This window comes from Empidonax traillii, unplaced genomic scaffold (genome assembly GCF_003031625.1).
Source record: "Empidonax traillii isolate 1590-97213 ecotype Southwest subspecies unplaced genomic scaffold, ASM303162v1 scaffold547:size421747, whole genome shotgun sequence".
In the NCBI taxonomy this organism is placed as follows: domain Eukaryota; kingdom Metazoa; phylum Chordata; class Aves; order Passeriformes; family Tyrannidae; genus Empidonax; species Empidonax traillii.
Genome location: NW_020955740.1, coordinates 316438 through 338554, shown reverse-complemented (window position 1 = coordinate 338554; position 22117 = coordinate 316438). Strand labels below are relative to the sequence as shown.

General features: G+C 43.3%; 1 protein-coding gene across 1 annotated transcript in view; it reads right to left on the bottom strand.

Annotated features, from left to right (window-relative positions):
• Window positions 1-17460: 17460 nt before the first annotated feature.
• The window catches only part of PGBD5 (piggyBac transposable element derived 5), a 68126-nt gene continuing 63469 nt past the window's right edge, over window positions 17461-22117 (bottom strand). The window contains exon 7 of the mRNA XM_027897534.1: window positions 17461-21415. Within this exon, the coding sequence (XP_027753335.1) occupies window positions 21220-21415 (196 nt within the window). The 3' untranslated portion in view covers window positions 17461-21219. The remainder of the gene's footprint in view (window positions 21416-22117) is intronic.

The following is a 22117-nucleotide window of genomic DNA, read 5'->3' as shown; positions in this document are numbered from 1 at the left end:
GAAATAAAGTCCATATTTCATCTCTTTAGTCTTCAATGAGAACAGCAATCATAAAGCAGGAATATTTTTGCAGTAATTCCCCATGGATGCTGTGCATAGGGGTTTCAATATAGGAGCTGTGTGTCGCTTTTCTTTGAGAGAACGGCCAAGAAGAGGTATCCTTTTGTTATGTTTACATGACAGTGTGCCAAAGTTACTTACTGTGATTTTAGGGGTTTTTAATGTTGAAGAAATTCACCCATTTGAAAGATAAATTAAGAGCCCTTGAAGCAAATTGCGATGGAGTCTCCTGAGAACTTTTCTTACCGTCTTCAGAACAAGAATGGTGATACTGTTTATTTTGCAGATTTTCAAAACATAGTTTGAAAACTGTTTTTTTTTCAGTTGGTTTGAAAAGTCTGCTGTACAGAGCTTGTACTTGTTCATTTTATAGATGGAAACCATCCTTGAAAATTTGTTTAACTTAAATAAAGAAGAACGCTTTATAGATAAATGTGTGCTGGTTGCTACAACTGAGTAAAACCAGTAAAAGACTGGCTGGAGCTTGTACATTCAAGTAGTTTTTGAATGCTTCAGTTCACTTGGTTGTTTCATAAAGTTGCTGTTCTGGAAGTGTGTACATATGGGTGTATATATCTATTTATGAAAAGAGATTTTGTTTGTATGTAATATTGTAGCTTTGAGGTAATTGTCTTACTCTGGAAGCTGTGTTACATTGAGGAGTGGGTTAATGCCACTGTACAGACTCCTGAAAATATACTGTCAAGGCACTCCCCCTCCTGCCCCTTTAGGCCTAATCTTCTTGAGACTTCCACCATCCCTCTCTCTGCTGCCAGAAATCACTGTGCCAGTGATTCCACACATCTAATTTAGAGAGCTGGCAAATGATCCTGCACCAGCACAGCTGGAGAGGGAGCAAATCGTCCTCAGGAGGTGATGGGCAGCTGTGAAAGTGCAAGGTTCTCCTGCTGCCCTAAGAGTGAGCGGGGCTGCAGCCGGGGCTTGATGCTCAACCTCAGCATCACCTTGGCAAAGGTGGAAGCTGCAGGCTGTAAAGGGGATGGGGATGGTACGATGCTCAAAAAATCTGTGATCTGTCCAGCCTCAGAGATGCCTCAGGTCAGTTTTTAGGGCACATCATTCTTTTCCACTCTGTGGCATACAGGGACTAGGATCTTTGCTCCTGGTCTAACAAACTTAGCTTTACGGTTGGCCCCAAGGACATGGTCAGCTAGCATAGCCTGCAGGAGCATCTGCAGGAAAGATTTAAACACTTCCACTCTTTTAGTTGTACTGACAGGAAATTTTTACCTATCAAGCTGTGGGAAAGTAGAGGTCTTGGATACAAACTTACCCTCTCTGTGTAGCAGAAGTCAGTGACTTTCAAGATCTAAATTAAATGAAGGAAATAGGTCTTTAATATTTATGGTTGGCAAAAATAAAAAGGCCTTGTCAAGCTGTGGTAAACAAAAGAAACACCTTTGCATCTGCCGATTTTATCTGAGAATTTAAATGAGGGTTCTCCATCTTAAATGCCCTTTTACACCCAGGAGTTGACAGGTGATACTAAAAGATAATTGCAACAGGCTTCTGGCAATAGAAGCTTTTAATCTAATCCAATGTGAAATGTAGAAGTCTATCTCTAATGTCTCTGCCTGGAGTCTTACATATTTCCTGTGTCCGCTGTTCTCGCTCAGCTTAAGTATAGTAGTGGGACTGAATGAACCATCCAGCAAGTTTTGCATTACTGCTGACCAGAACTCCATTGTTTGCTTTTCACTCTGGTAAATTTCCCTGAAAAAAATTTTCCCCGTTCGTTTTCTGGAATTTCAGGTCATGCTTTCCTTAGCTGTTTTTTCTGCGTGGGTTTACTCTGCTTGCTTGTCACTGTGCATAAAAGCAGATGTGTTTATATCCCTTTTATCAGGGAGTGTTTAATCTTTACTCTTCATGGATTAAAACCCCCATATTTTAAGTCCTGAATTTTTAAGAAGATGCCTGTGTGTGTTTGGAAAGGAAGGTGAACATTGGGAGATATTAAAAGGCTGTAATCTGCTTGAGGTAAGGACTGTTGTCTTGTTTGAAGTGGATTCTGTAGAGCATTGTTCAGTTCCTTTCTGGGTTGTTACAGCCATAACCTTTTGTTTTGTTTAATTTTTGTATCTAAATTCTGTCATCTACTTTGCCTTACTTCAATTTTAAATGTAGGTTCTCTCTAAAATTTACATTGCCCTGAGTAGCACGTGTGCGTCACCTGTGTCCTCATTCATGCCTGAAACACAATGAATAATTTTATAGCAATAGCTCGTTACAGAACACTCTAGCAGGAGGCTTGTTCCTGTACAGAGTGATTTCAAATGAATAGAAGCCACTGAAAAAAAGTCTGGGATAATAAGCCATGATTACAGAATGAGCACAAATGTCAGGGTTGCATTTTTTGTTAGACTGCACATTTTATTTACAGCTTAGCACCCAGTAGCTATTTTAAGATCTGCTAGTAATCAAGCTAAAAAATTTGGAATAAAGTCAGTCCACAGATGTTCTCTCTGTAGAGCTCTCCAATAGGTTGTCTGAATGGGTGCAAAATACTCTTTTAATTTGATTTGATTTCTTGCAGCACAGCAGCATGTTGTTGCTCTGTATACAGGAAGAGGGACCTGTTGGATTTCAAGTTCCTATTTCTAGCCAGCAGGTGTTTTTAATCCAAGGATTTTTTGAGTGTGGTGTTTCTTGATGGTTTTTGTTTTGTTTTGTTTTTTAAATTTACTTAAAAAGGATCTGGAACTAGCAAATAGCTATGCTTTCTGCCAAAAATGCTCTGGTAGTGTGGTGAGCACCATTTGTGCGAAACAGTTTTCTTTTATGCCACCTGTCCAGCAGGTTGTTTTTGAAGAGAACGTGCTCAGCTGAGCCAGTCTACCTGTTGCTGCTGAGAGGGAAAGGAATGCTGATCCTGCCTCCTCCCTTGGGCTAGCATTGGTGCCAAATCCACAAGGTTATTAAGTGAATAAAGCAGCAGGCCAAGATAGACAGGAAAAAAGTCAGTCTTGGAAAGTTGAGGTGGCCTTTTTGAAGAGAGCTGGAGTTGGCACAAAGTGGCAGAGTGTCGTAATCAGAAGTAGCCAAGGTGGGGAAGACGTTCAACTTCCCTTCCCTGTAGCACCTGTGGAATGTAAAGGCCATTTGTCCATCCTGTGGAGCAATGGGATATAGCATCTGTTCAGGTATCCCTACTCCCTACTTGTCACTGTGAGGTTTTGGGTACAGTTTTGTCACTGTCATGTGCTCATCTGTGAGCTAGCAGCAGGTAAAGGAGCACTGGGAATGCCTTGTGGTGAGGCAGTGGGGGTTGTAAGGAAGGTTGGCATAAAAGCCCAATAAAGAACAACTTGGAAAGTGTTACTTTCAGTAGCTGAAAGCCCTTTGAGCTTGGCTTAACTAGACCATAAAATCAAGCCTTATGTTTTTACCACAGAACCTGAGCTGAGGGATGTTCTAGTTTACTTTTCTATTAACATCCCTTTAGTAAGAATAGTTATTATTATTACTTATACCAAAACAGCCTCACTGCTGATATCTGAGTCTAAAGCCAGCAACACCTATCCTGTCAAGAGAGGAGAAATGGGGCAAGAGACACAAAAAGTTGCATGAAGGTCTTTGTTTCAGCATCAAGCTAATGTTGAATAGGGAGTTTCCTACTAGAAGGGGATTTAACGCTTTTGTTCGGACAGTATGGAAAAAGAAAATGCTCTACCTTACATGTAGTTTGTGTGGTAGGGAGCACACCGTACTAGTGTTAGGCTCTCTGCTGGCTGGTTTCAGAATTGTATGAAGGTGTTTCTTTTGCTTTTTACTGCTGAATGAGTTATGTGAGAGAGGGTGTCATCTTTAGGTCACTGATGAGGCTCAGAGCTTCTGTCATGGCAGGAGATACAAAAGAAAATGGCACACCTACTCTTGATGTCTAGGTAGAAAAGATGGGGGGGGGAAGTGAAGTGGAAGAGAAAGAGGTGCAAAGGTGAGAGGATGTCGAGAAGCAGCTGCAGAGGTGCAGCTTAGAATGTATTTCAAAGTCAGTAAATTCATAGTTTTAGGTAAAAGGAGATCTATCTGTCCTGTGCTCTACAGCATAAGTTGTAACATCTTCAACAGTGATATCTGTGACAAGTCCTCAGCTTCTATATCCAGGTGTAAGACTGGATACAATTTAAGAAGTTTTTAGGGCATTTAGCTTTCAAAAATAAAATTTAGGAAGTTAAAATCTTAATAAACAGATGAATTTGAGAATTAGGAAATCTTACTCTTCATCTGATCTAATTCTTTCGTTAGCTCTTCCAGTAAACCTTTGTTTTCATGAATAATTGTTTCCAGGCTGAATGTCTAGCTTCAGCTCCCAGCCATTTTGTCTGCTAATTATGTTTGATTCCTTAAAATATTCTTCACAGAATCAGAGCTTCTGGAATATGATTGTCATTTCTTTACTTTTCCCCTTATAGACTGAGCCTTTTAAACTAGGTGAGAAGCAGGCTTTTCAGACCATGCATTGCTACAGCTGTTCCCTGAGCTCTGTCCTCAAGGCAGATGGAGGGATGGTGAGGTATGAAGGTCCTCCTCTCAAACCCAGTAAAAATAGGTTGAGGCCCTTATGGTTGTTACTTGTGCAAGATTCCTGCTGATGCTTGCCCCTTACATTGTAGTTGGGGCTTTCTGGCAGTGACAGCCAGGCAGTGCTCTATGATCCTGAGGAGGGATCCAGCAAGGCAAGGTAAATAATGCTGGGCTTGTAGGTGTTTTTTTTCCTGGATTAAATCAATAAAGAAAACACTGCTAGGTGTCCACGAGCAGTGCTTGCAGGTTGCTGTTCTGAACTGATGCTCTTGAGGGTCTGTCAGCTTGCTCAGGGAACATTCCAGAAATTGGTTGTCCACCTGGGAATCTCTGTTGTGATTCCTTGTTTTCAGAGCAGGATTACGTGCTGGAATATTCCAAAGTATTTGCACAGCGTGCTGGTTAAATCTTGAGAGACAGAGAAAATGGAATAATTAAGGCAAACTTAGCTCAGCTACAAGCCAGTGGCACAGAGTGGATGCCATGGCCCACTTCCTTTCCCTTTTAATTTGAAATTCTTTATCAGCAAATAGCAGGAAATGTCTTGCTACACCTGATTTGGGCTGGAAAGACATGGTGACTGACAAGAAGAGGTTAGATCATGAACAGTAAGGACTATATGGATAGGGACTTAATGTGCGGTTGCTCTTAGCAAATAGTGAAGGAGAAGGTGAAAAAAACCATATTTTCAGGTACGAGGCTGAAGACAAAAGCACTTAATATTGTTGAGAATTATGCCATGGATGTGACAGCCCTTTCAGTGTAAAACAGGACTGTAAAACATGCAAATATGTAAACATGCACCAGAGGAAGGCTCTAAGTCAGAGATTGATAGGAGCTTGAAGGGCAGGTGGGGGAAATACTACTTGGTCTTAATCCCATTCCTGTGTTTTTTCCTTAGGCAATTGGTTAAAGGGTTATCTGATCCTTTGGCCCATGCTGGCTAACTGTTTCCAGCTGAAGTATGCTGGGTAGTTCATACCAGAGGCTGGACAAACACACGGATGGATGCACAGAGCACCTTGACGGACAGCAGGCTGTGTAAGCAACGGTAAGTAATGTCCAAGCAGCTGGTATTTAACAGCTCTCATTTCGAATTGCCTTTCTTGCTACAGCTTACTTACAAAGTAGTGTCCTTTAACCTCTTGCACAAAATGTGAAAAGGTTTGTGGTTGATTTTTATGTTATAATGAAAACTGTCTGCAGAAAGTTTTTAGATTTCAGGCTTGCACAAAGAAAGGGGAAATATGGGGAAAAAAATGAGTCTAGAAAAGATTAGGAAAATAATTTTGAATTTTGTTGTGAATAGGGGATCAAATTCCATACACCATTTTAAGAATTTTATTCCTATTCAAAACTGCCACAGATATAAACCCATAAGTGTTTGCGTTCTCAATAGCTTCTTAGATAGAAGATGGCATCTGACATTCTGGTGTCTCTTCGTTGTACAAGTCCCTAAGGACAGTCTTTGAGAGCTTCTGAAGAAAACAAGTTATGTAGAGTTCTGAAAGCATGCCATGAGATTTGCAATTAGCCTGGATACAAAGATCTTCATGCTGCATCTAAATTTTGACCTTTGTTAGCGGTGCCTGTAGAATGGCTTGTATGAGCTTCTAAATATCTTCAGCTGGCACAAAGGGGGTCTTGGTTCGAAATGGGGCACCCTGGGCTCCATCTCTAGACACATTATGACAAAAAGGGCAAGTGGCTTTTGCCCCGAGAAACCCTGCACTGTGGTATTACTGGGAACCAGCCCCATTGGTCTGGTAGTGCCAGTGCTACTGTATTTCTGTGATCCATTTTGTATGGATTAAAATATTTTCTGGTAATGAGGCTGAAGACATGCCCAGCCTGTGGGGAGCAGAGCTGAGCCTGGCAGAAGTGAGTGATATCCTTCTAGTGAGCACCATCAAATGGCTTTCCAGAAAGATTAACAATAAAGGAAACCATTCACTTATTTAGATCTGGCCAACTAAAAGGTCGTTTCATGGGGGACACAAAGGATGGGCCCAAATCCCTTTTGCTTGCTCCATTCAGGCTTTGCCTGAATATTTGCTTCAGAGATGGCACTAACATCAGCCTTGCTCCCTGTGCCCGTACAGGCTGGAGCAAGAGTAGCCCCAAATGTGTATTACGTGTGTTGTTGAGCTGGGGGTGTAATGTATGAAGAGCTCTGTTAGTGTGATGATGCTTTCTGGTTTGTCAGGGGCGGCCCTTTAGGGCAGGGGAGGTTTGCTTGCCCCTTGCAGGGATGATTTGGGAGGGGCTGTACGTACAAAAGAGGCTCTCTGAGCATAAGGCATTCCCAGAGAAAATACTTGTCTGGACCGTATGGTTATTTCTGTGTTCACCTATAAATACCACTCCACTGCTTTTTCATCTGTGAGAAATGTCATTTTCTTTTCCAGCATATAAGCTTGGCTTCCCTCGTGGGGAGGAGAATTGGAGTCGTGCATCCTGTTGGCAGCTCTGTTTTCTGTGACTGGGTGCCCTGGAGCACAAGTTTCTTTAGGAAAGCCAGAGATGGCAGCAAGACAAGTTTCCTGCTGGTTCCCTTGTTCCAGTTTCCTCTTTGTGGCAGAACAGAATTTGATTTTCTCTCTCGCTATTATTATGGGCTGCAAAGAACAGCTCTTAAATTAGCCCTGAGGAGGTGGAAAGGTAGAGGAAGCTCGCTGCGGGGAGTTTGGTCTGACGCATGTAATAAGCACAAGCTCTACCTGATTCGACTGATGAACTCTGTCATATGCACAGCCCTCTCCTCAGTTTGTTTTTGTTGTTTTAATTAACTTTTGGCAGCCATGCCAAACACAACTCCTGCATCTTTTTCCAACCACTGCTGCAGTGTTACAGCAAAGTTCTTTGGCTATAGCTTGATTTGGGAGGCTCGGGTCCATCCAAGGAGCGTCCCATGAAACTCAAGGCCTGTGTGAAGCTGTCAAAGGTCTAAAACGTCCCACAGTAGTGATGATTTATCACCTTTTCCTAAAACACTCCTGCTCTATCTTCTCCCCACTGCTTTGAGCAGCTCAGAGACCTACAGATTTGCTGTTCTTGCTGCTTCTTTGGGACACTCAGAATGACAGAATGTGCTGACTTAGAAGGGACCCATAAGGATCACTGAGTCCAGCCCTCAGCCCTGTACAGGACCATCCCCAAGAGTCACACCATGTGCCTGACAGTATCACCCCCAGGACACGATTGGCCCTCCTGGCTGCCAGGGCACTGCTGACTCATATTCAACTTGCCATTGACCAGGACCCCCAGGTCCCTTTCCTGGCACTGTGGGGGACAATGAGAAGGGGAGAGTTGGGCCCTTCAGCCATGCTGTGTGGACATGACCCATGTTACCATGTTACATCTGGCCATGTTACCGGTGCCTCTGCAGGCTGTCCCTCTCTGGGGGAGATTTCTCCTCAGCCCTGGGGACTGTGGAATAGTTGCATTACTCCAGATTGAGAGGATGGCCTGCCTGGGGGTGAAAGCATCCTGGAGCACCTAACTCTTGGGGAGGGGAGGCAGCACACAGACCCCCTCAGTGCCCTGCAGCATCATTGGGCAAAGCGGGATTTAGGTCACCTGCCTATGGAGCAGTTTGCTCTCTGCTAACTGCCTCAGTCACACAGTCCTGAGGTGCTGACAGGAGGGAAGGGCAGCTTTTGAACCTAATTGTAAATCCCCCAGACTCCGGATAAGGTGTTATGCTTTGTTTTCAGTGAGGGAAGAGAGCTTTGCAACCACCCGTTTTTGAGTAAATCTGTCCTAAGTAGATAGAGATGCTCATGTGTTCCTGGGTGCTTCGACCTTTGCGTAGGATTCTGAAGAACAGCAGCCACATTAAATCTCATCCACTGCTGATTTTCATTATCCACATGAGAAACTGGGTTAAGCTACCTCAGGCAATAAAATCCTGCAGGCTACTGCGAGGCTGTCATTGCTAGAGAGGCTCTGTCAGCTGGGAAAGGGCACTGCTGTCGCGCAACAATGATCCTAACCATGTTATAAATAGCTCCTCGTTGTTCGAAAAGAAACAGTAAGAGGAAGTTCTTTCTTAGTCTCTTTTCTGTTCCAGTTTTCTCCCTCTTGGGTAGCATAAGAGTGATTTGGTTATTTGCAGCACAAAAGCAGAGCTGCTTGGGACCAGTGGACATAAAACCAAGGAGACAACAGGTAGGGAAAGCACATGGGGGGAAGAGTACAGTCTGGCTGATCTAGCCTATCTCTGGTGGTTAAACCTGATGCACAGGCGTGAGGCTGGGTCCCCACCTACACAGCACAGGACAGGGTTGCCAGCACCACCAGGGTTTGGGCTGTAGCAGGGCAGCTCCCTTGCAGCCCAGTTTTGTTTGGAACCTGGTCTCCCTTGCTCAGTGGGTGCCTGGTCATCCCCTGCTGCAGGCTGCTCTTTTGGGAAGCAATCAGTGCACTGCAAAGCAATCAAAGCACTCCATCCTAGTGCTTTGCAAGCTGTTCATGATATGTGATTTACCACTTGCCTGCTGAACCACTGCTCTATAGATGTTTCCATTGCAATTTGGTGGTGACGTTATTGGACACATCACGAGAAATGGATCATGTGTAGTGGCCACTGGAAAAAAGTTCCTGGGTTTCTTTTGCTTATTACATGAGCAATGGAAAGGTCTTGCTGGCACACACTGAGTCCACTTGAGTGTCTGTGCTTGCTGTGTGTGTACTCACTCCAGGCCAGGAGGAAGGCAGATATATTTTATTCAATGTAAAAGCAGCTTCTAAAATCACTTTAGCGCACCATGCCTTGAAATTGGCTGCTGTCATCCCAGGCAAGAGAATGCTGCTGGATATGGATGATTATGTATAATAATTATCTACATATAATTGTCTAGTATAGTCAGTTTATTGCACTAGCCAAGACCCCTATAAGGGCTACAGATGTTTAGCAGCTGTCTGAGTCCTACTGAAGTATCAGATACTTCAGTATCTTTCAGATACTTCAGTACTTCTCTAGTCCAGGATCACACAGACCAAGCCCCTGGCTGCAGTAGCAGGTTTTCTTCATTAAAAGTGCAAGTATTTATCCTATTTTAGTAAGTTTATTAACCCCAACCTGCAGTATTTAATAGCACTGATTGCTCAGTCTGGCTGCAAACTGTGGGTGATCATCCGTGTTCGGTTTAGTAAATACCTGACATTATCTGGTGTCTGAAAAGACAAACCGTGGAACTCTGCAGTGGCACTTTTGAAATTGCTTTTTTGAACAGAGCAGTGCTCTATCTGCTTGATATTAATCATGGGATAGGAGCCAGAAAAAAAGGTGATTATTTGAACACAAAAATGCTATGTTGATTTTATGCTGAGCTACTTGGTGAGATGTGTCTCCTCCATCCGATCTCAGAAGTAGCTCTGAGCCAGGTGATAGTGGGTTGTTGGGCAGAGTCATGGAGAGGACTGAAAAAGAGATGAATTGGAGGGTCAGTGTGAAGAAGAACAGCAGACACACAGTGGAGGGACACTGACAGGTACAGAACAACATTTTAATTTGTGAGTGTTGGATGGGGATGCTCTTCTGTAGCTGTGTGGAGATACAGTTACTTATGTTTGGAGACCAGCTTTTTCAGCCCAAATGTTTGAGATGACTATGTACAGTAATTCATGTATTTGCCTGTCTCCAACAGTTTCAATGTTAAAAGGCTTTGAGATACAGACAGACTAGTCGGCAGTGAACTTCTCCAGTTCCTGAGGGTGATTTGCAATTTATTCTGGTATGTCTGCCTGCAGATGCTAATCCTATTCACAGCAAATAAATCTCTTCTCTCCCCCACTTTCCTTCATAACATTACATTTTTGGGGAATACTATTTGGCATCGTTGCCTCTGGCTGTTTTTAAATTTTGTGTCTGTTCAGGAGAGATTGAAGAGGTTTACTTTGCCATTTCCCCAAAGTGTGCCATCTTAAATCCTGCCTTGTCGTTCTTAGGGGGTGTGAATCTGGCAGAAGGAGCATCTAACCCTTCTTTTACAGAGTCACAGAATATTCTGAGTTGGAAAGGACCCACAAGGGTCATCGAGTCTTAACTCTTAAGTGGATGGCCCATACAGGGATTGAACCTTTGACCTTGGCGCTATTAGCACCAAGTTTTAAGCAACTGAGCTGCTCTCAGGGTGAGGTTGCAATCCAGTCCTGAGTCATGGAATAAAAAAAAAGGGCATATTTTGGCTTGTTGCACCTCTGTGTGTTCACATCACAGTTGGTACCAGCCACCTGCAGGCCAGTGTGGGACAAGGACTGCACTGCAGGAGGTGAGCCTCTCTGCTCAGGGGAGGTGATTCCCACCCAAGTTTGTGCATTGCCCATTCCCAGGAGTCTGAAAACCTGCTTTGCTGCTGCTCTTGCTTCTTGCAGGAAGGAAGGACTGCAGGTTCCCAGGTAAAACCTGTAACAGGAAACATATTCTACAAAAAAAAAACCCTGGAAAAGTTCATGAATCCCATGCCAGTATCTCTGGTGCAAGTGTCCCTGAAGGATCCTGCCCAAGCCCTCACCTGGGGAACTGTGAACATTGGAGGAGGGAGAGAGGTTTCTGGCCCCTCAATTCTCATCACCTTTTGCATTTTGATTTCTTAAACTCTCATTACTAAAGACAAAACTGTGGCTGTGCTGTAATCTAAGGAAACTGGAGACAGTCTCTGAAGAGAGTGGAGATGGCTTTGCTTTGCAGGGGTCTGATGAGATGCCATTCATTACTGCCTGTAAAGTGCTTTATCAAGGCTTGAGTGAAGGTGCTTTAAGAGAGCCCGTGCTTTGACTTAGTAACAGCTGGGGATGTCCTCCTCTGCAGTGTCTGCAACTTGGCATTTTTTTTCTCTTTGTTCCTCTCTAGGGATGGAGGTACAAGTGGAACAGGATATTAGAAAACACTGCAAAAGGAAATGTTAAGTTTGGCTTAATTAAGAAAGGCCACGTTGTTGGAGTTATTAATTGCAAATTCGCTTGAGAATAATTTCGTGGGAGATTGAGTTACTGCAGGCCCTGGCCTGATCTGAATGGATGGCAGTGTTTTCAATGACAGCGTTGAGGTTATGCGTCTGTGTGTGTGTGTCTCTGTGTCAGTCAGATCCTGGATTCCATGATTTCACAAATTAAATTCCTTCTTTTATTCAATTAGTGTGTTAAAGATGATTGGCATTGCTTATTGCAACTCTGATCATCTGGCCTGATTACATGCAGCATTAGCTCTGGTCACGGGCACGTCCAGGGAGCAAAGCGCTGTGCTACGGGGGGCAACTCCAACCATGACAGAGAACTCAGAGAAATTCTCGCTCGGTTTGTGGCACAGCTGAACATCCCGACTGGTGTGTGGTTGGTCTCACTGCAGGGGCTTGTAATCATCTCAGGTCCCTCCTGCTGTGCAAGCCTATGGATTGATGTGTGGAGCCACCTGCAGTGCAGGTGCTGTGCCATTTGTGGCTGTTCACATCCCGGGGAGCCCTGACACCCTCCCTGGGCATGTTCATGCCAATGCATCACCCTGGTGACGCACATCCATGTTCCCAGCCTCTGCACTCGTTTGGGATGAGCAACCTCCACTCTGTGCTGCAGGCAAGCACTGTGGTTTGATCACTTCTTGATCTTGGATGTGACGTCTCAAAGCAGAAACCTGTGGGTCTCTCCCCTGCTACTCAGTATGGACTGTGCGAAAAATCCACAGAAAAGGAGAAAAGGAACCTGTTTGTTGAAGGAGCTGATTGTATGAAGGGTCCAGATTGTCTTTCAGACCAGCATATTAAGAGTTGTCAATGCAGCTGCTTACACATTGAAAAGATTTCTGAGATGTTGGCTGTGTTGAACAGCTTGCCCTCCCCTTTTTTGATACTGAGCAACTTCAGAAGAATAGTCCCCTCCTGGGGACTGGGTCCATAGAGATGTCAAATAGCTCAAGGAGCTTGCTACTGGTTGCTTCTTTTGATGTTTTGTTTTCCCTGAAAATCTGGCTTTTTCTTAGGACAACTTAGGCACAAAACTAAATTTCTTCATGTGGAAAACACAAGATGATATGAAGAAACACCCTGAGCAAATCAGACATGGCAGCTGCCCGACAGACCAAGGCAAGAGGTCAGTGTTGAGCCACACTTGTACACACCTGGAGGTGCCGGGCAGCCTGGTCCCCATCAGAGGCTTTGCAGCCACAGGGAAATGAGGGACACAGGCCCAAGGTGGGGAGGGCATCTTTATTGTGGTTGTTGACGGAGACCCACTGTGTACCCCCATTTACGTGTTCTCCTGCGAGACTTCTGCTCCCTAAGTGATTAAGGTTTAAACCAGGTCCTGCTGACTTGGAGCTGTGAAACAGTGGCCATCCACGGATCACATGTCTGGTTTTGCCTGCAAATGCCACCTATTTGGCGTGCAGGTCATGGTTTCGGTGAGTACCACTAGTGGTAGAGACAAACCTTGCCAGGAAGGGCCGGAGCAGTAAGCACAAAGGGCTGGTCCTGTTCAGCAGAGATATCAGAAAGCTGGGACAGCCACCCGTGTCCTTGTGTCCGCCCTGCCCTGAGGTGGCTGGGTAGCATTGCTTGTGGGTGTTGGGGGGCATGGTGGGGACAGTGGCTCCCTTTCCTACGCCTGTGTGCAGACTACGTTGAAGGGCTTTCGAAGTTCAGATCTTTCTAAAGAAAATGCCTCAATACTCAACGGCTGTATAAAGATTTTCTAGGCTTTTGCCTCTAATGGTCTTAGAGTGTGAACCTGTAACTTATCTTGCAGTATCTTCTCTACACGCCTTCACCTACACACCTAGAGCACAACCAAACATCTCCCCCATCTATTTCAGAAAAGAACAAGACAGAAAAGCAACCGATAATATATCTGACTGTATTTCAAAGTTGTTGATTGTAAACAAACTTTGTCGAAGAAATAAAATCACATGACAAGATATCAGAGTGATACTATAAATCCATTTTGTTATTGTTGCCACACTTCACATTTTTGGAACTCAGAATTTAGCTCATGGTGTACAAAACTTGTAAAAATTTATTGCAAGCGTGCCTTTGTGTAGAACAAAACCGGTGTCACAAAAGTAGTTCCCTGTCCCGTGCAGAAATACAGTTGTGTATCTCTTACTGGAAAGAGGTCACACACCTGCATTTCCTTAAAGACTTGGCTGTTATAAAATTGCTCTGAGAAGGTTTTAAAAAAGAAAAAAAAGGAAAAAAGAAAAAGCAATTTGCAGTGTATGGTTTACCTCTGGAATTTATGCTTTCAACAGGAATCTCTAGAATTATAAAGAATATGGAGCTTTGCAACAGAACTGCAGTTGCTGATGGTGTGAGCACAGCCCAGTGGTCTTGAAAGCCCTTGGCCAGCTAAGGCCCATCCTCACGTCTGGTACTGTCACTGCACTTGATGGAATGTAAGTTGCACACATTGAAAATAAATGAAAACAAAATATTGAAGGGGAGATTCCTTCTCCAGAATCCCCATTGTTCCTGTTTCTACTGTGGTACTTCCACAGTCTGTTGCTTCCATGCTGTGCTGACATGCAGCAGCGCTGTGACTCCAAGGCTGATGACTACTGATCATGGATAGTATAAGGAAAGGCATAGAGTGAGGCCAGGGATGTAGCTGAAGCAGGGTTTATGTTGCTAAAGCAGCTGTGCAGGACTGTTTGTGTTGAACATCAGCCTTTTCTTTTTAATTCAAAGGTGGCAGGGGAGGGGGGTACACATGCTGGAATGATGAGAGTTAAAGGGATCACCTGGCTCCTCTCCCTCCACATACCCAGCCTCTGAAGTTTCCTCTGCTTCCTCAAACTCACTGTTCCTCTTGAATGCCTCCTTATGTCAGACCATGCTGACTGGCCTCACCTTTACAGGATCAGATTAATCTCTGGATTAAACCTGAGTTTTGTTATCTCTAATCTCACACCCTGACCACGGGGTCAAGCTATTTTTCTATTTCGGGACTAAAACGCCAGGCAAAGATTTGGTTAATAACTAGAAGAAAAATCCGGGTTGCAAAAGTAAGTCCAAGGCACCTGCAAACTGTTTTCCATCAAACGAGTAACTCCATTTCACAGAGACGTGCATATTGTTCAGCAGTCATGTTTTGCATACACCTTGACACAGATTGAGAACAAGACCATAAATTTACTTTGACACCAGCAGGTTGAGGTTCTGGACAGCTGAACCTAGTGTACTGTGCTTTGCTTTTCAGTTTCTAGGCTTTTTTTGGGAACTACTGGAAATAGGCCAAAATACTCTGAAGTACAGAGCACACTGTAAAATACTTGAAGGGTGAAAGTATTTGCCAGATTCTTTATTTTTGAAACAGAGTTGCCAGGGCTGGGAGCAAACTGCATAGACCTGGCATCTTGCCTTCCTTAGAAAAACTTCTGAGACTATCTTGACTATGAAATCTGTTTGTCCAAGGAGCTTGGATCCCAAATTAAACTTATCTCTTCCCCCGTTTGTGTATCTGGTCAGGTTGTACACATTGTGGTCCTACAGCACGGCATGATGGTCCTCTCCCACTAGGTGCTTGATCCAGGTCACCCAGGCATTCAGGGTTGTTCAGTTAGAGCAAATGATGCTTTCATGGGTAGGATTTTTGCACTACAGATCATGTGGACCACCTTGACATCTCATACAAGTAATTATTACTTAATAAAAGTGATACAAAAGGGGTTTACCACTTAAGGCCTTTTTGTGATGCCTAAAAGCTGTCCATCAGACCCATCAGAGTGGAAGGGTTTAAAAACAAAACAAAACACAAAAAGGCTCCCCAGACCCTGTCAAGGCCCCTCTCTGACAATGATCCAGAGCTGAGGAGTGTTACAGCCATTCCAGCTGGAGCAGCGGGTGTGATGGTGCTGATAACTGGTTTGTGTCCACACGGATGGGGCAGCACTAATGGGGCAAAGCAGGCAACACCCTCACAGTGATTGCAATCAGTACAGGCTTCAGAAACAATACCCTGTTTCATCTGAAATTTTTCAAAATAGCAAAAAAGGACCAGCAAAGAAATGCTATAAATGTAAACTGAAGGGCCAACTCTGTGTTGTCAACTCTTCCAGACTGACCAAGAACCTGCAGGATGACTTGGATGTGCTTTAAATGCATGGAATGAGGGAAGCAAAGGAAAGCACAGCGCAGGAAACTTCTCCAGGGCTACATTTCTGAAGAGACAGAGCTTTTGCTCAAAAGAAGAGGAAGATACCCTTTCTGAACAAAGCACAGTTGTCCCTAACTGAGGAAGTGAGATGATGATGATGATTATGATACAGGGGTGCTTCCAGTTCATAATGCTTCTGGAAACAAAGGTAGCTTAGGGAAGAATTGTTACAAGAATGAATATATATCAAGTAACCCAGGTGACAGGCTTGCATTTGAGGAGATGATGTGATCTGTCAGTGCGAATATCCTAGTTAATAGCTGGCCAAATATATACCTGTTTTGAGCTTAAGAGTTCCTTGCCTCTGTGAAACAACAGCCCTTCAAGACTTGAATGTTTTTCTCAACTAATCTTACACCAATCCTACCAAGAAGAAAGTGCCATGGCAAACTCCACAACAGAGATGGACGGAAGACTTCATATTCCATCTAAGCCTCACTGACTTTTCTCAACTCAGTAATTCTTTGTCTGAATTTCATACTGATGACTGGACTATTGTAGAGCTTCAGATTTTCCATTTATCTCCTTTAAGTTCCTCTGGACTGGTTGCCCTCCTATGTTTTATCACATTTCTTCTTACCTGCAGTGCAACTTGGTTTTGACTCATACATGTTGGCCTGTATGAAGGAACCTGTGCTAAGTCCTCCAGCCCTTACTTCAGGGGGAGAATGAATTTGGCATGCTTTCATTTCTAGTTTGGAAAAGTGCATTTGAACAAGAACCAAGTCGCTGAAAACATAGAACATGACCTGAATCATGGAAGTGCAAACTCAACTTTACAATTTCATCACCCCCCCCTTATCTGTGCTGTGCCTTGGTGTCTGATTAAGAAAGGGGAAGCTCCTGTTTGAGAAGCTAATGATGTCTCATGAGTGCTGAGGTTGTTACAGCACTTTGCAATCCTTGCTTGGAAAGTACCACAGATGCGCAGAATTATCAGTGCAGCATAATCCCTAAAATCAGCTCTAGGACTAGGGGACTAAGGCATGTAAGAATAAGATATTGGAGGCTTCTTTCACTACTCACCAGTTAAAGACAGACTCCTAAATAAATATTAGAAGGAAAGTAAAAAGTAACCTCTCTAGACAAAAAACAAATAACCCCAAAAAAGGCCACAGAAATACAGCTGGAGGTAAAGAATGAGAATGCTCTTTTTGAGTTGCTGTCCTTAATGTCAGTCTGGAAACAGCTGAATTCATTTTTCTCTTGGAATTACCCGAAGAAAACAGTTGTACTTCTACAAATAAGAATTCTTGGACTACTTGTAAATGTAGAAGGGTTTCTATAGAATAGAAACAGAAAATGGAGATGAGATTTCTTTATATTGTGCCCTAGAGTCAAGTGCACAGATGGGCTGAAGTTAAAAGTGGCAGAGTTTCTGCAAGCCCTTGAAGCATTTTTCAACTGAGACAACAGTGAAAACCACTTCACAGTGGCTTCCAAGCTCTAGTGAGTGTTATATTAAACACTGGGAAAAGAAATGTTTTCCAAGAATGGATCGTGGCATGACAGACATTTCTTGAAAGCACTGTGCACAGAAGGTGATCAGTATGTCTTACCGATGGTCTCAGTTCTTTGAAACAAAGTTTGCATACCATAAATAAGTCATTATCAGTTTTCAGAAGTACCTGTGAATGAAAATTCAATTCAGCAGGAGAGAAACGAGCCATGCTATGCTCTCTTGGCTCCTTCAGCAACAAACCTTTTTTTTTTTTTTGAGAAAGTTTAGTGGCATTCCTCTGTGACCTGGCTGGCATTTCCACTGCATTTCATCTACTGCTGAGTTTTACCATCTTACCCAGATTGTCTTAAGGCTACAAAAATGCCCCCCAAACAAACCAAACTATCATTTCACAAGTCACTGCACAATTAGACACACACACTATAACTAGCATCCTTGCACTACTTTGAGACTAACTTCCCCTCCCTCCCCCCGCCCTTTAACTAGGGAGAAGCTTTAATATTATGAGCAGGTGGGGAACCAAATCTGAGAAAGCCAGTTTGCAGTAAAGGAAATGCTACAGAGGCTGAGCTGCAGTTAACAAACATTAGCCTTCTAAAAATTATTCAGTTTCTTCCTTAATTACTTTGCCTTTGTTGTAGTAACAGAGAAAGTGCAAGATGCTTTTTCAACAAGCAGAAATCCTAACTTTCCCCAACCCTCTCCACTTCCAGTCAACAAAAGGAAAAGATGAGGGGGAAGAGTCATCTGTGGATCTACGCTATGCTTTGGTGGCTTTTGCTTGTTGGCTTCAAGAGCCAAAATTCAGGCATTTTGTACATATAAATATATATAAATATTTTTGCTTACTTATGGAATGTTTGTGCATGTTTAGGACACCAGTTCAAAATGATAAGGGATGATTAAGGCTAAGAAAATGAAATTCATTGCAAAGCTATAATTTTGTTTTCATTTTTCTCCTTTACAAAGGAGCCTAAGCATCTTCCCTGTAATAGTCAGCCGCTGCGTAATCCCCCGTCAACACCAATTCTAGGGAAAACTACTCAGGACCCAGTCCCTGAGGCAAAAAGCTAGGACCTCATGATTTGAGCTCAAGTGATCCACATAATTAACAGCATACATTAGTGAAAAATTAAATATTCCAAGGCCTCAGGCCTACTTTCACCTGAAAAAGAAAAGGCATTTTCTGTATGGGATGGCCTAGATCCAGGCCTTTAAGCATACATAGTAATTTAATTGGTCAAAGGCTCCAGATTTATCCCAGGGGCCCACAATACAGCTGGAGAGTGCTCTGCCTACTCCTCAGAAATGCCAAGTGGCTCCGAGGCGGCCTTGCAAACCGCCCCATCTCTGCTGCAGGTACAGGTACCCTGCAAAAGCTCCAGTATGGCAGGGGAATGCAAGGAAGCAGATACTGTTCATTCAAGCCATCCCATCAGCAATGTTGCAGTCAGAGACCTTTCCCTACAGCCCTAGTTTTGACTACCATATAAATTTATGGGATATAATGAACTATTTGCTGCTTTTCCTCATCCAATATCAGCTGGCATTGTCTGATGCAGAGAGCAATAAGAACACCATTTGCCTTTTGGTACCTCTGTGAAATTTCCTGAACAAAGGAAACTGTGGGCTTACATTGCTGAACATTTGTTTTTCATGCTTCGGGCTAGCTCCTCTCTCTGTTTGAATACTTACAAGACTGACAAGAACCAGCTATCACACACAGTCTAAAGAGGGGAGGTCTCAGTTCTCTTTGGGGCTAAGAAGTTTTGAACTCATCCCTGGGTTCCTATGCAGCTTGGCATTGCCAAGGACTAGAGTGGTACAAACCTTCTCCCTCCTTTTGAGGCTAGGAGGCCTCAGTGCACAAGGTTTTGTCCTTTCTCCCGTGTTTCCTGGGAGTAGACCTTGTGGACTGAGAAGCGAAAAGGGATCCTTAGGAATCCCGCTCTCGTACACTGTGCAGCTGGAAGGCAGAGCAGGACGTGTGGGACAGGCTCCAGGCTTTATCACAAGCAAAACCACTGAGGAGCTGGCCATTCCCTTACTCTTCCTGCAACCAGGTGAGATCTGCCTCTAAGTCTACTCCAAAAAATAAGACTTTGGTGGAAACAGAAAGGTATCAGTGCAAGGATACTCTATGGGCTAGTCGTTAATTTACTAACTAACCCCTGCTGGATTCTCTCTCTGTTATTATTTACATGCTATGCATTTGCACATCGCATAATGATGAAATCTGAGGAGTTTTCAAATTCATGTTGGTTACCCTCTATTGCCTCTTGCCAGATAGATACATATAACCCGGTGAGATTTACAATCATAAATCAGTAAATCAATTGATCACTCCATTCCTCTTGAATCAACTCAAGTCATTCTTCAGTAAAACTTTTCAGGCTTGGGGACCTAAAACCAGTTGGTCCTCTAAGCAACATGGTTTCTGCCCCATAAGTTAATGCAATTCTGTTTGTGTTCATCTGTTTGTGTTCATCTGCTAACCTTTAGAACATGGAGTTTTTTGCTGATTGAGTTGTGGACTGAAATCAATGAAGTGTGGAGGGCAGGGTAGCATTTCACTTCAGTATCGATTCTCCCTTGTTTCAATCACACCCCTCTCTCTTGGTATTGTTTTCTGAAGCTCCAGTGGCCTTCAGATTCCACCAGCACCAAAACGTGGCATTTCAGCCTTGGCCACCAGCTCACGACGATGCTTGTCCTCTACAGTGTTACAAAGAACAGAAGAACTCTTTGGGCTTGCTCTGTTTTAGTGAGGTTTAAGGTCTGGTTGCAACTGGACTTCTTTTTGTAAAACACAATGCTATGTTATGTTATTTTGCTAAACATGTAATCTGCTCAATTAAGCTACCATAACAACCCCTGAATTCTAATAGAAAGAATTCCTACAGAACACACCACAGTGATAATGGGAAACACACAGCTATTAGTGACTTATTTTTTCCTGCCAACTGTGTGTCAAATGGAGTTCTAAAGTTGACCAAAAAAGTCTTGAAAGTTAAAAAGGAAAAAGCAAGAAATTGTTGTTCCTAAAACCTTAACAGTCCATTACATTATCTTTTTAAGCAACATTTAAGATAGAGTTGAAATCAAGAAACAAATATAGATGTTGTACTCTGATTTCTCACCTGTACACTGACCGTGGCAGTTAAGATGTGAGGCAGTATTACTTAATGCTTTACTCCCTGTAAATACTTACAGTATTAATCACTGTGTGTTTGTGTATAAAATGTTTTGTCCTGGTTAAAAAAGAAAACCAATATAATGTGTTTTCATTTTAAATTCACTAATGTATTTGGTTTCTCCTAACTTTTCTGTGTACTAATTGGGATCAAATTGCCTGACATAACATTAATAGAAACAGGAAAAAAAAAAAAACAAAACACAGAAAGAAAAAAATCTCGACTGGTCCTCGGTTCCTGGCTGTCTGCCTGTGAAGGTTTTGTTTGTCAATATGCTTGCTTCAGTGATCATGTATCTGAACTGCTCTGTTTATCACACTGGGAAGACGGCAGCGACGCCCTGGGATGGCCGGCACTCCCAGCCACAGCCCACGGTGCAGACTTACATCGCTTGCCCCAGAATTTAGTAACTCCAAGTACGGTATAGAGTTTTCCATAATACCGGTCTAGGACTGCTGAGCTATGCCAGCTTATGACAAGCTCTTGGCCCAAGAGTAACTTTACAAGATGACCCCGTTCAACAAATAGTACTGAGATGACAACTAGTTTAAGTCGGTTTTGGGTGTACAGATTCCCACAGGGCATTCACATATGCAATTTTGTGTCAGCTTTTCCAGTGGCACTTTCTGCATGACATGTTTACATCCAGCTGCTACTGGGAAACAAAATTTCCACCTCTCTAGTGGCATCACTTGGCATTTTCGGATGACAGCACTGGTGGTGTCACAAGTTCCTTGCTTTGCTGCTCCAGGTGTGGTTTCTTCTGCTTACCCTTCAGCCCCTGCCTACGCCACCAGGAACAATGCATCAATGGGAGGGTGAGGTGTCTTCCAAGCCCAGAAGCTCCTTTACAAGTCTCTCACCAAACTGTGCGCGGCTGTACCTTGTCACATGGTAGGCCTCTGACATTTTGTAGAGGATGTAGGCATTATTTATGGCGATGCTGATGGCAAACCAGAATACTTGTTGCCAGGTCTTGTTTGGTTTGTGAGAAATGAAATACCTAAAAAGCCAAGAGAGGAGGGAAAAGCACTGTTCAGCCAAACGATTGCAGCTGGGATGCAAGAAATAACCTAAGACAAACATCCTGCAGTCAGAAAGGAGAAGCAGACCTGGGACTTCATACTTAGTTCAAGTATCTTTTTAAGAAATTTTGTACAATGTACTCGGCAGTCATTTACAGCTAATTTTCACAATTTTGGAAATTTCTAGTAGTGTCTAAAAGAACAGACTTCCTTGCTCTCAGAAGCTCTTCTGAGCTTGAAGGAGTTGCAAGTAGCTTGCTTCAGCAACACTCTCACCTCTCTACCACTCCATTTAAATAAGAGTACTGATAAAGATTCCTAGAGCTTACCCATGACAAACATCCATGTGAATGGAGCTGTGGGTCTGAATCCCTCCAATTTGCAACTAAAAAAACGCTTCAGGTACATTATGTTACAGTTTTTGGAAGCTTGCTGATGCTTCTCTTCATGTTTATTGTGAGCAAAGAATGATTTCTGCTGCTGTCAACAGTAGGTGGGAGGATGTGGGGGTAGAGCCAGAGCGTACAGTGGTGGTATGTGCAGCACTGCTCTATAAGGCAGAACTAGAAAGGACTGACATCCTTATATTTAGGTTCTGACTCATTCTAAGACTGCCAGAATATTCACTCTTCAGTCATAAGATTTCCCACTTTCCTACTTTAATTTTTTTAGTATCCATT